Raw genomic sequence first — 12,328 nt, forward strand, 5'->3', positions numbered from 1 at the left:
CATAGGACCCTTCGTCCTGACATCGACAGCACTTCTCCCTATAGATGCTGCCTGGCCTGCTGTGTTCCACCAGCATTTTGTGTGTGTTGTTGTTTGAATTTCCAGCATCTGCAGATTTCCTCATGTTTGCACAGGTTGACACAGTGGTTAAGAAGGCATATGGTGCATTGGCCTTCATCAATTGTGGGATTGAGTTTAATAGCCGAGAGGTAATATTACAGCTATACAGGACCCTGGTAAGATCCAACTTGGAGTACTGTGCTCAGTTCTGGTCACCTCACTACAAGAAAGATGTGGAAACTATAGAAAGGGTGCAGAAGACATTTACAAGGATGCTGCCTGGATTGGGGAGCATGCCCTATGAGAATAGGTTGAGTGAACTTGGCCTTGGAGCGACAGAGGATGAGAGATGACCTAATAGAGGTGTATAAGATGGTGAGAGGCATTGATCATGTGGCTAGTCAGAGGCTTTTCCCTGGGCTGAAATGGCTAACACAAGAGAGCACAGTCTTAAGGTGCTTGGAAGTAGGTACAGAGGAGATGTCGGGGTAAGTTACACAGAAGGTGGTGAGTGCGTGGAATAGGCTGATGGCGACAATGGTGGAGGTAAGAGACTCCTGGATGGGTACATGGAGCTTAGGAAAATTGAGGGTTATGGGTACCCCTACGTAATTTCTAAAGTAAGGACATGTTCCACACAGCATCGTGGGCCGAAAGGCCTTTATGTGCTGTAGGTTTTCAATGTTTCTGTGTTTCTATGTCTATTAAATAGTTAAGTTAAAATAAGTAGTGCAAAATAACAGACATAAAAAGTAGTGAGATAGTGTTTATGGGTTCAATGTCCATTCAGAAATTGGATGGCAGTGGGGAAGAGGCTTTTCCTGAATCATTGAGTGTGTGCTTTCAGGCTTCTGTACCTCCTTCCTGATGGTAAAAATGTGAAGAGGGCATGTCTGGGTGGTGGGGATTCATAATGATGAATACTGCCTTCCTAAGGAACTGCTCCTTGAAGGTAGATAGATGGATCCCAAAAGAAACAATGTCACCGTAGCATTACAAGTGCACAGATATACAAATAATAGAAGAGAAGTAAGAAAGATTTTTTAAAAGTTACCTCTAATAGGAAGGGATCATCACTTCCCTGGCTATAGGCAGACTCATTAGAGAGTCTAATGGCCGAGAGTAAGAATGACCTCATACTTCATGCTTTAAAGCAGTGCAGTTGTCTTAGTCTAGCACTAAAAGTGCTCCCCTGTTCAGCCAAGGTGGCATGCAGAGGGTGAGAAACATTGTCCAGAATTGCCACGATTTTCCGTAGGGTCCCTTGTTCTATCATAGCCTCCAGTGTGTCCAGTTTGACTCCTATAACAGAGCCAGGCTTTCTAATCAGTTTATTGAGCCTGTTAGCATCACCCGTGTTGATGATATTACCCCAGCAGACCACCGCAAAGAAAATTGTACTGGTGACAACAGACTGGTAGAACATTTGAAGGAGAGACCTGCAAACTCCGAAGGACCTCAGTCTCCTCAGGAAGTAGAGGTGACTCTGGCCCTTCTTGTACACAGCCTCTGTGTTGGTGTTCCACCCTAATCTGTCAACCAGGTGTCATGGATCCTATGGAAGCTAGTACCCATGATGGACCTGACTAATTTTACAACTTTCTTCAACTTATTTTGATCCTGTGCAGTAGCCCTCCCACCACCCCTAATACCAGACGTTGATGCAGCTGGTCAGAAAGCTCTGCATGGTACCTTTGTAGAAGTTTTCGAGTTGTTTAGTTGAGAAACCAAACCTCCTCAAATACCTAATGTCCTTTGTCCTTTTAATTTTTCCATTTATTTCAGGTGCAGATATTTGTTCCTTTATGACTCGTCAAAGGTTAGAGAAGAGGGTGACCCAACAAGTTCCGGGATATATTACTTTTTTCCTTCACAGGTGAGATCTGTGTTTCAAGGAAAGAGGATGTGGGCAAGGAGGGTAAAGAGGCTGATTCTTATTTCAGATGCATCGAACGTTATTTGTTATTAAGTGTTTTGCATTGTTATTGAGATTTGTGAATGTCTTTAGAAGAAAGTTTTACAAACTTTACAACTAGTTGACTACATTTCTTTAGCAAGGCTTCTAGATGGTCTGCAAGGTTAGAAAGCATGGATCCAGAGTGAGTTTGCCAGTTGGGTTTGGGCAGGGTCTTGCTTTTCAGGTTAGAAGCCTCGGGGATTGGAGATGAGTTCTCTAGTTTGTCAAATACTTTAATGACTTGGATGACATATAGGTGGCATGATTAATAAGGTTGGAGATAACACCAGACAGAATTCTGCAAAAGTGTGAACTCCCTTACAGTCATTTCCCCTGTGTAAGAGAGTTCAAAACTATGGGATGTAGACTTAGGGTGAGAAGGGAAAGATTGAAAAGGGAACTGAGGAGCAAATTTTTCACATTCAATGGTGAGTATACGGAATAAGCTGTCAGGGAAGGTGGCTGAGGCAGGTACAATAACTGTACTTAAAAGACATTTGGAGAGCAGCAGTCTGGAACAAAAAGGGCCAAGCCCAAACAAATGGAGCTAGCTTGGTGGCATCATGATAACCATGGATGAGATGGGCCAAAGGGCCTGTCCCATTCTGTACGATTCTACTTAATGTTGCTTTCTGGAATGAAAGTGGAAAAAATCTCTTCTTTCTATTCCAAACCACAGCCAAGAGATTTTTCCCAGAATGATGGTGAATATTTTTAACTTGGGGATGATAAATACTTGTTCATTATTGCATCCTGAGAGCTTGCTGAGGATACTTCATGCATTATACAGCATTCTGAGGAAGCTATGGAAATACAAATCGTTCTCTCCTATCTCTTGAGCAGACCAGTGTTGACCAACAGGAGTTACTCTGTGGGCAGATCGCTGGAGTAGTCTGCTGCATTGCTGAGATCTCAGGAACTCCACCCAGGCTAATACGCTTGCGAAAGCTGAAGTTTGCTATACAGGTGGATGGGGAATATCTTTGGGTAGGTATCATGTATCACGCATACAGTGGACAGCAATGACTTTTTCCCAGGGCAGAAGTGGCTAACGTGAGGGGGCAAAACTTTTAAGATCTTTGGAAGAAAGTATAGGAAGGATGTCAGAGGTAGGTCTTTTACACAAAGAGCAGTGGGGCATGGAACAAGCTGCCAGGTGTGTGGTAGAGGCAGATGCATTAGGAATTTTAAAGACACTCTTGGATGACACATGCATAAAACAAAAATGGAGGCTATGCGGGAGGGAAGGATTAGATTGACCCTGGAGTAGGTTAAAAGGTTGGCACAACTTTGTGGGCTGAAGGGCCAGTACTGTGCTGTACTGTTCTATGTTCTTTTTATATTTGTATCAGAAATCTATGCTAAGAATTTCTACCCCATCGTTTATCATTTCTATTAAATGTATATGTTTGCTGTGGTCTATTAAAGGCTCTTGGATGTGCCCTAGATGTCCCTGATGAGAGCTGTAAGCAGTTTCTGGATCAACTCATCGGCATCTTTACATTTTACAATGGATTCAGTAAGCATATATACCAGGTAATACTTTTGATTTGTTTCCTGGTTTGAAAGTTTGCACAAAACTGCATTCACTTTGCAGTAGGCCAGGCAGCAACACAATCGAGGTTTAGGCCCGAAACGTTGACTGTACTCTTTTCCATGGTTGCTGCCTGACTGGCTGAGTTCCTCCAGCATTGTGTGTGTGTTGCTCAGATTTCCAGCGTCTGCGGATTTTCTCTTTGCAGTGATTAATTTGTTGCAGAGGTATCCAGAAATGCAAGTTCCAATCTCAAAACTACTGCTGAAGAATTTAGATTCAAATAATTAAATACATTTAGAATTAGGTTGAACAATTGGTGGCATTTAGTTCAACGATGTGGTATTGGAAACTCGCTGTGGTGTTCAGGTCCAGTCTGATGGCCACCGAGTGGGATTAGACATGAACAATAAGGGATGGATGTGACAGTCACCCATAAAGGAATAACTAAAAGACACTATCAGTGACTGTATAGCATCCCCGTGTATATTTCCCTCATCAAGATCAGCAACATCCCAACCTGAAACATCGACTGTCCCGTTGCTTCCTCAGATGCTGCTTGACCTGTTGGGTTCCTCTGGCTGTGTTTGCTGTTCCAGTTCAAAGCTCAAAAGTTCAAAATAACTTTATTATCAAAGTATGTATATGTCACAAAATACTACCCTGAGATTCATTTTCTTGCAGGCATTCACAGTTGAACAAAGACTGACAAACTGTGCAAACACAAAAAAAGTTGTAATAATAAATAAATAAATAACACTGAGATAAATGAATAATACTTATAGGTTCCAGTGTCTGCAGTCTCTTGTGTCTCTGCACAATTTTATATTCCTGGATGAGTTTTTTTTCCCTTTACTGGATCACTTGTTTGTTTCCCAAGGAAATGCAGAATATGGTGTCACATTTAGGTGCACAGAGCTGCTCGAGATGGTAAACAGGAACATAAATTCATTGTGAGACGCAAGAGATTGTCAACTTGAACCAAATTTTAGCTTTTTTTTTTATCTAGTTCTCTTGCCTGCGTGAGAATTCCACTGAGCCAGTTGCATGACCTGATGTAGAAGGTCAAAGGTGAAGGTTACTGTACTACTGCTCCAAACCAAATTCAGTTAAAAGCAACACTTTGCTCTCCTGAACCTGCCTGAATGCAGTTTGTCGTTTACCACATCCTTGACATTTTCATTTATTTCTTCACAGGTGCGGGATCAGAGAGAGCTGGCCTGCCAGTGGGATCTGTACATGGAGCATATCCAGCAAGCCAACAGTGGCCTGCATCACACTTTCAATTCCCTTTGGAACCTGGACAGGACTGATGTAAATCCAGGGAGATGTCCCTTTTTTGCACCTTGCATTTGGGGATTTATTTTGTATCAGTAACTCCTCATGGTCAAAGCAATAACAAAAACAATCAGATTATTCATCCTGACACCCTACTGGGCATAGGTCACTGACAGCAGCTCGCCAGAATCCTCTGTCCTGGGCCAGTCATTCAAGTTTTCCCAGGTGTAGCCCATCTTCTTGGTGTCAGATCCATCCTCTCCCAGAGATGGTGTTTCTGCAGCTCTGGGTTTTTAATGGGATGGGGTTGGTAGCCTCACTCCAAACCCTTCTCCTTCCACAGCTGGACTTGGCACCATTCATGCCAGGGTTATTCACTGAAGTAGTTGTACTTAATTTGTGGATAAATTCATTCAGTCCATTGTCCCATACTAGCTCTTTGAAAGAGCTGTCTGATTAACCTTGCTTGTCTATAATTTATTTCCTCCATTTTTCGCTGTTGGCTTTCCTTCTATCAATTTTTCTGGAAATGGGTGGCAGACTATAACAACATATATGGAATTATTTTTTAAACCTTCGTTAACACAACTGTGAAAGTACAACTTAGTCTTTCATCAGCCAGAACATGTTTGGAAGTACCTAGTAAACAATTTAGTCAGTGTTCCCTGTAATATGCGTACATGTGCAAGCCCACACATCTTTTGATATGAGCACACAAAGGAATTTAAACTGCACACAAAAGGTTGTCACCCTCTTCCTCGTAGGCTTGTTAGATATATTCACGATTGTACACAATCACATTTCAATTTCCAGTTTCCGATACAGACTGTGTTGACAACATGATTTGTCTGCAGATTTTAGAGTTGGCTTATTTATACTGCTTTTATTGAAGAAATTATTGATTCACTATGTCGTATTCTAAAGAAGCTAAGGACATGAAATGCAAAACAACTGCTAGTTCATTTAAAGTGCAATAGACTATGAAACGATAGAAATTGCTACACTGAAAGCTTACAAGGTCAGGAATATGCAGCTACGAGTAATATTTATGTACAATACAGAAACTGGTGTTACCTGTGTGTATTGTCACAATGCAAATATTGCTGGAGAATTTGCAAGTGGGAAAAGGTGGAGTGATATTTGGAAACTTGATGTTTTAAAGTGTCATTTAGAAAGCAAATCACATATGGAAGGTGTGCAAAGCTTCGGCAAAAAAAATCCCTCATTACCCACTACAGGCCTGCTATTTGTGTTTTGTGAGATTGCAGATGAACGAGAGCGAAAATGAGCAAACCCAGAGGAGATCAAAGTACTTATTGACAGTGGTTTGCTAGCTGTTAAAATTAATATAATATTGAGTGTGCACATGGTGTGTCACTGGGCAAAAAATTGCACAGTACAAGATTTTTGTGCAGTGGTCATTACAAGTTAGAGGGAACATTGAACCTTGGTGAGATTCAATAATTCTGTCCACAGTTGCAACTGCCACTAATAACATCCACAGCGGTACACTATGGTAGTGTAGTGGTTAGTGTAACACTTTACAGACCCGGCTGTCAGATCGGGATTCAATTCCCGCTGTACTGTGTAAGGAGTTTGTATGTTCTCCTTGTGACCCTGTGGGTTTCCTCACACATTCCAAAGGTGCTCCTCTGCACAGCACTGTTGTAATGTGTGGTTACATCTAGATGGAGGATGGCCAGCAGGAACTTAAATTCATGGTGAGACATCAGAGATTATCAACATGAACCAAAATTTGGGGATTTTTTTCTCTCATTCACCAGCCTGTTTGAGAATTTCTCTGAGTCTGTTGCATGACCTGATGCAGTGTCAGCAAATGAAGGTAAGGGTCAGGGTTCATAAGTTGTGGACCTGCTATGTTGGCGCCGAAAGTATGGCAACACTTGCGGGCTGCCCTTATCCAGCAAGTTCTCGGACTGTGTTAGTCATTAACTCAAACAAATTTCACTGTTTTGGTGTACAGTAAATCTAATCAAACAACACTGATAGAAAAGCACTGATATAAATTTCACTGTATGTCTTGATGTTTTGGTCTAATGGTGTACAGTAAATCTAATCAAACAGCACTGATACAATAGAGCAGTGTTATTGGATTGATCAGAGAGAGTTTCACACCTCCTTATTCTAAAATCTATTTCACATTACCAGTATATTAAGGCTCTTGGTCTAGAAGGACTGGGTGACGTGTTGCAGCCATTATTGCCTCCTGCATGCAACTGTCCATCATTTGTATGAAGCCTGGGTGCGTGGCCTGCAAGAAGCCAAATGCTGCAAAAGCAAACTGATGGTATAAATCTACAGGACCAAGAAAGCCTCTAATGAGTCACTATAAACAGCTCGGCCCCAGATTAAGAACCAGAGCCTGAACGGTAATAATCTCTGGATTGTAAACTCAAGAGATTCTGCAGATGAAGAAAATGGAATCTCTACTCTTAGCCCTTATGAAGATCTCAGCCCAAAACATTGACTCTTTAAATCCTGTCCTGCTGAGGTCAGCATTTTGCATGTGTTACTGTGAATCTCTGGATTATTACCTGAACTATGCCCAGACTGGCAAAAGCCAACTAAATTTGGGGAAATTTAATGTTTGCTTCAAGTACTGGTGAAATAGAACCAGTTCTAGGTCACTGGGTGCACTGCTAATGCTTTCCTTGAACAAACTCTGCTTATTGCATTTGATGCTTGATCATAGAACATAGAACGATGCAACACAGTACAGGCCCTTTAGCCCATAATGTTGTGCCGACCTTTTAACCTCCTCCAAGATAAACCTAATCCTTCCCTCCCACATAGTCCTCCATTTTTCCTTCATCCATGTTCCTAAGAGTCTCTTCAATGTTTTTAATGTATCTGCCTCTACCACCACCCCTGGCAACATGTTCCATACACCTACCACAGCCTGTGTAAAAAAAAAAAAGACCTTACCTCTGACATTTCTTCCAATCACCTTAAAATTATGCCCTCTGATATTAGCCATTGTTGTGCTAGGAAAAAGTCAGTGGCTGTCCACTGTATCTGGTTATCATCATCTTGTACACCTTTAACACTTGCTTTGGAATGGGTTTATTATTGTCACGTACTGAGATACAGAACAAAGCTTACCTTGCACACTGTACGTACAGATCAGAGCATTACACAATGCATTGAAAAGAGGGGAACGATAAAATGTAAGTAGATCTGTATGAGTAGTTTGAAATGAGCCACCATGCATCAGTCCCATCTTACATCAATCTTCTATTCATTTTTGTTTCCATCTCAAGTTCCAGTTTATTGTCATTCAGCCACATGCATGTAAATCGCAAAGAGAACAATGTTCCTCTAGAATAAGGTGCACAACACAGTACATACTGAATAAATCATACATAAAGTAATATTACCGTCAATAAATTAACAATTATAAAATATATTCCAGAAGACTAACATTTAACATCTGGTGCATTTATGACACAAGTTAAAAAGTAAACAGGGTAACACTACCAGCAGTTCGCATGAGATGAGACCAGGGTGGTGGCAGGGAGTTCAGTAGTCCTATGGCTTGGGGGAAGAAGCTGCTTCCCCTCCTAAAAGTCCTTGTCCTAATACTACTGTACCTCCTGCCTGATGGTAGGGGGTCAAAGAGATTATGGAATGGATGGAAATCCTTGACATTGCTATTTATTGCTCAATATGCATCCAATCTGTTATTGTGTCCTCCTCTACTTTATCAATACCAAGTGTAGTCCAGGTCACCACTTTACCAAGCACCTGAACTCTGTCCTTCTCTTCCCATTCTCACACTGTCTCTGCTTCACTTACCTGTACATTGGTCTGAACCTACGTGGATTTATCAATGCAAAGTGTAGTCTCGGTGACCGTTCTGTCAAATGACCTGAACTCTGTCCTTCTCTTCCCATTCTCACAGTCTCTGCTTCACTTAACTGTACATTGGTCTGTCATGGAAGGTGCTGACTAGTTCTCTGCTGTCTGTCTCCACCAGGTGGATCCCCTCCTGCTGTTGAAAGCTGCTCTCATTTTACAGAACTGCCAGCGTTGCCCAAAGATCCTGGCCGGATGCATCCTCTATAGAAAACTGTAAGTCTACATACCATTTGCTTGGCCATAGACAGCACACTAATCTCCATTAACAGGTTTTGTTTAAGGATGTATGGATTTATTGAGGAAAATCTGCTTTAATACACATGCAGTTGATTTAACTATGCAAGTCAGGAAGTCGTATTGCACTTGCAAAAAGAATTTTGATTAGGACACACTAACGATATTGTGAACAGCAAATCATAAACATTCTGGATTCTGCAGATGCTGGAAATCTGGGGTAGCACACACAAAATTCTGGATGAACACAGTAGGTCAGGCAGCATCTTTAGAAAGGGATAAACAGTCGATGTTTTGGCCAGAGACCCTTCAACAGGACTGCATGAAGGGTGTCAACTGGAAATATTGTCTCTTTATGCCTTTGCATAGAAACTGCCTGACCCGCTGAGTTCTCCAGCATTTTGTGAATATTGTGTGCAGTTCTGGTTGCCACATTTCAAGAAGGATGTGGAGGCTTTGGGCAGGGTACAGAAGAGGTGTACCAGGATGCTGCCTGGATTAAAGAGCATTGGCTATTAGGAGAGGTTAGACAAACAAGAGACTGCAGACACTGGGAATCTGGAGAAATGAATAAAGTGCTAGAAGAACTCTAGGTCAGGTAGTATCATTGACTGTCCACTTCCCACATTAATGCTGCCTGACCCACAGATTTGCTCCAGTGCTTTGTGTTACTGTTCGACAAATTTAGATTATTTCCTCTGGGGCATCAGAGTCTGAGGGACAGTCCAAAAGGAAATTCATAATTTGTAAAATAATTAGAGACAGACAAGGTGGAAGTTTCAAATATTTGAGGGCATACTGTACCTTTTAGCTGAGTCCAGGCCAGTGATGACCCCCCCCCCCCCCCCCAGGTCAGGAGGTCTAGGGTTGAAGCTCAAGACCAGATTCAAAGTACTGTGATTTGGCAGGACCTGGGCTTGATACCGAAAGTCAAAGACTGAAGATCAGAGACCAAAGTCAGCGAGTCTGGAACTCAAGGCCCTAAAGTCAAAACCCCTGTGTTGGTGCATCTGGAAGTCAGAGGCCCAAGGTCTGTGAGTACAGGCCAAGTCTGGAGGTTGGAGGCCTGGAAGCAGCCTGTCCCGGTATTTGAGGTCTGAATGTGGGTATGAGTGGGTGGATGGGATGGAGAAAGGAGGCTTGTTTTTCTGTTGTTGTGCTGATCATTGTGGGCACGCTGAAACATGTGACAACACTTGCGGGCTGACTGTAGTACATTGTTAGGTTGTTAACACAAATGAAACATTCCAACATACACGTGATAAATTAATGAATCTGACTCCTGGCCAGATGCTTGAGTTCCAGGTGGTTGAAGATTCACTTGGTGCAGAAGATCCAAACACAATTTGGGCTAGACTCTGAGGTGTAATCACAGTCACCATGGACAACCTGTCACCGTGGTTACTGGACATCTGCATTCTTGCATTATCCTTCGTATTACCCTGTGTCGACTCTACCTCTCGGTAACCTTCTACACTCCAGAGCATATAGACACAGTCTCAAATATAGCCCCTTGAAGACTGTGCACCTTAACTGAACAAGACTTCATCTTGAGTTAACTGTGGTCCATAAGGTTAGAGTTGGAGAGTCAGAATGATTTCAACATCCTTGGATTAGGGTTGTGGATGTAGCTGTCACTTTGATGCTGTATACACAGAAGTGAGCCAAGGATCAGGCTTCTCATTGCCTGTGGACATTCCTCTCCAGGTTTTCATGAGAATGAAGGATGTTCAGGGAACAGACAGAAGACAGTTGGAGATCGCAGAAGTCAAACTCAGTGATTTCAGATGGGGGGGATAAAATCCCCAAAGTTATTATGGTCAACGTGTTAATACGTTTGTATATGCTGTGCTTAAATTTCCACAGAATAGTGAGCTCTCAACTCCTGCCTGAAATAACAGCCAAGATACTGGCTTACCAGCCTGGCATGTGTGGTCAGGTGAGTCAATGAATCATTGTTTACACAGAGAAGCCCTGTAAATGTTTAAAGAGCAACTCTATGCAGAGCTGTGATTTACTTGGTGAAAATTTTAAACTGTTCTCTGAGAGAATACAAAATATTTTTGCATATAAAGCATTTTTCAGTGATAGAAGAGTTGAGTAATTCCACCATAATATCTGCTTGCACCTTCCTTGAATGTTTTTTTTTTCAATCTGTCTTCGGTCACTGTGTGGCAAACCAAACTGTGGTGCAGGCATTTGTACTGCTGTATTCCACAGTAGTATTTATCTTTATTCCTTAGCTTCTGTGCATGATGAAGGTTCTCTTAAGGCACTCTCTTAAGGTTTCTGCAGTGCTGCAGAGCTCAATAAATTTGCCTCATTGAGAAGCAAGTGCCTCATCGATTGGTGATTGAAACAAAGTCTGGTGGAAGGCTTTGGTACTTATAGAAATTGTGTCCTCTTGTCATCCAGGGGACTTTGATGAAGCGCTGAAAAGCCTGTGCTAAATTCATACAGCCCTTAGGTGTGTAAGAATGGTTCACTTCTCTTTCTCACCAACCAGCCTTTGCTATCCACAAATTTTATCAGGGTAAAGCTCTCATTTGGAATATAGCTGAGGTTTAATGTCTGTTTACACACTGTCAATCATTCTTGACTTCCCTGACTTGCATAAGAGTTCTTTCAAGAAACTGAGGGGGGGGGGGGGGGGGGGGGGGGAAGAAGGCTATAGTCCTTAAAGCCTGCCCCACCAATTTCAATATAAACACCTGCCCCAGGCTTGTCTTCTCTTTTGTACCAGTTCCCCACAGCCTCTAGTTCCTTGATCTATCAAAAGTCTATCTACTTCCTCTTCAAGGGTCCTCTGAGGTAGAAATTTCCGGAGATTCGAACCCTCTGTGAGATGAAATTCAAGCACGTCTAAGTCTAAAATGACTACCCATTTATCTTGCAACTTTGCCCCTTCATTCAAGATTTTCCCTTAGTGAAACATTTTCAGCATCTACCTGCCTTGTCCCTTTATGACTTTATAATGTATGTTTCAATATGATATAAATTTTACTTTGAACTTTGATTACCCCCATCTAAACTCCAAAAAATACCATTCCAGATGTATTAGTTGCATGCAAATTTATTAGGGCATGACTTCAGGATTGAAGGATGTCCTTTTAGAACTGAGATGTGGAAAAATTACTTTAGTCAGAGGGTGGTAAATCTGTGGAATTTGTTGCCACGAGCGGCTGTGGAGGCCAAGTCATTGGGTGTAGTTAAGGCAGAGATAGATAGGTTCTTGATTAGTCAGGGCATCAAAGGGTATGGGGTGAAAGCAGGGGAGTGGGGATGACTGAAAAAAATTGGTTCAGCCCAGGATTGAATGGCAGAGCAGACTTGAATGGCCTACTTCTGCTCCATAATATCTTAAGGTCTTATGGACAGTTCTCTCA

At 42.1% G+C, this 12,328-nt stretch overlaps 1 protein-coding gene across 4 annotated transcripts in view; it reads left to right on the plus strand.

Annotated features, from left to right (window-relative positions):
* The window catches only part of hps4 (HPS4 biogenesis of lysosomal organelles complex 3 subunit 2), an 85,106-nt gene that overhangs the window by 36,450 nt on the left and 36,328 nt on the right, over nucleotides 1-12,328 (plus strand). For 2 of the 4 annotated variants that reach the window (XM_073065972.1, XM_073065971.1), the window contains 6 exons: nucleotides 1,846-1,936; nucleotides 2,861-3,004; nucleotides 3,446-3,553; nucleotides 4,749-4,865; nucleotides 8,827-8,921; nucleotides 10,809-10,881. In XM_073065972.1, coding sequence (XP_072922073.1) covers nucleotides 1,846-1,936; nucleotides 2,861-3,004; nucleotides 3,446-3,553; nucleotides 4,749-4,865; nucleotides 8,827-8,921; nucleotides 10,809-10,881 — 628 coding nt within the window. The remainder of the gene's footprint in view (nucleotides 1-1,845; nucleotides 1,937-2,860; nucleotides 3,005-3,445; nucleotides 3,554-4,748; nucleotides 4,866-8,826; nucleotides 8,922-10,808; nucleotides 10,882-12,328) is intronic. The other 2 variants (XM_073065973.1, XM_073065974.1) reach the window with 2 other exon arrangements.

This window comes from Hemitrygon akajei, chromosome 14, assembly GCF_048418815.1.
Source record: "Hemitrygon akajei chromosome 14, sHemAka1.3, whole genome shotgun sequence".
Lineage (NCBI taxonomy): Eukaryota > Metazoa > Chordata > Chondrichthyes > Myliobatiformes > Dasyatidae > Hemitrygon > Hemitrygon akajei.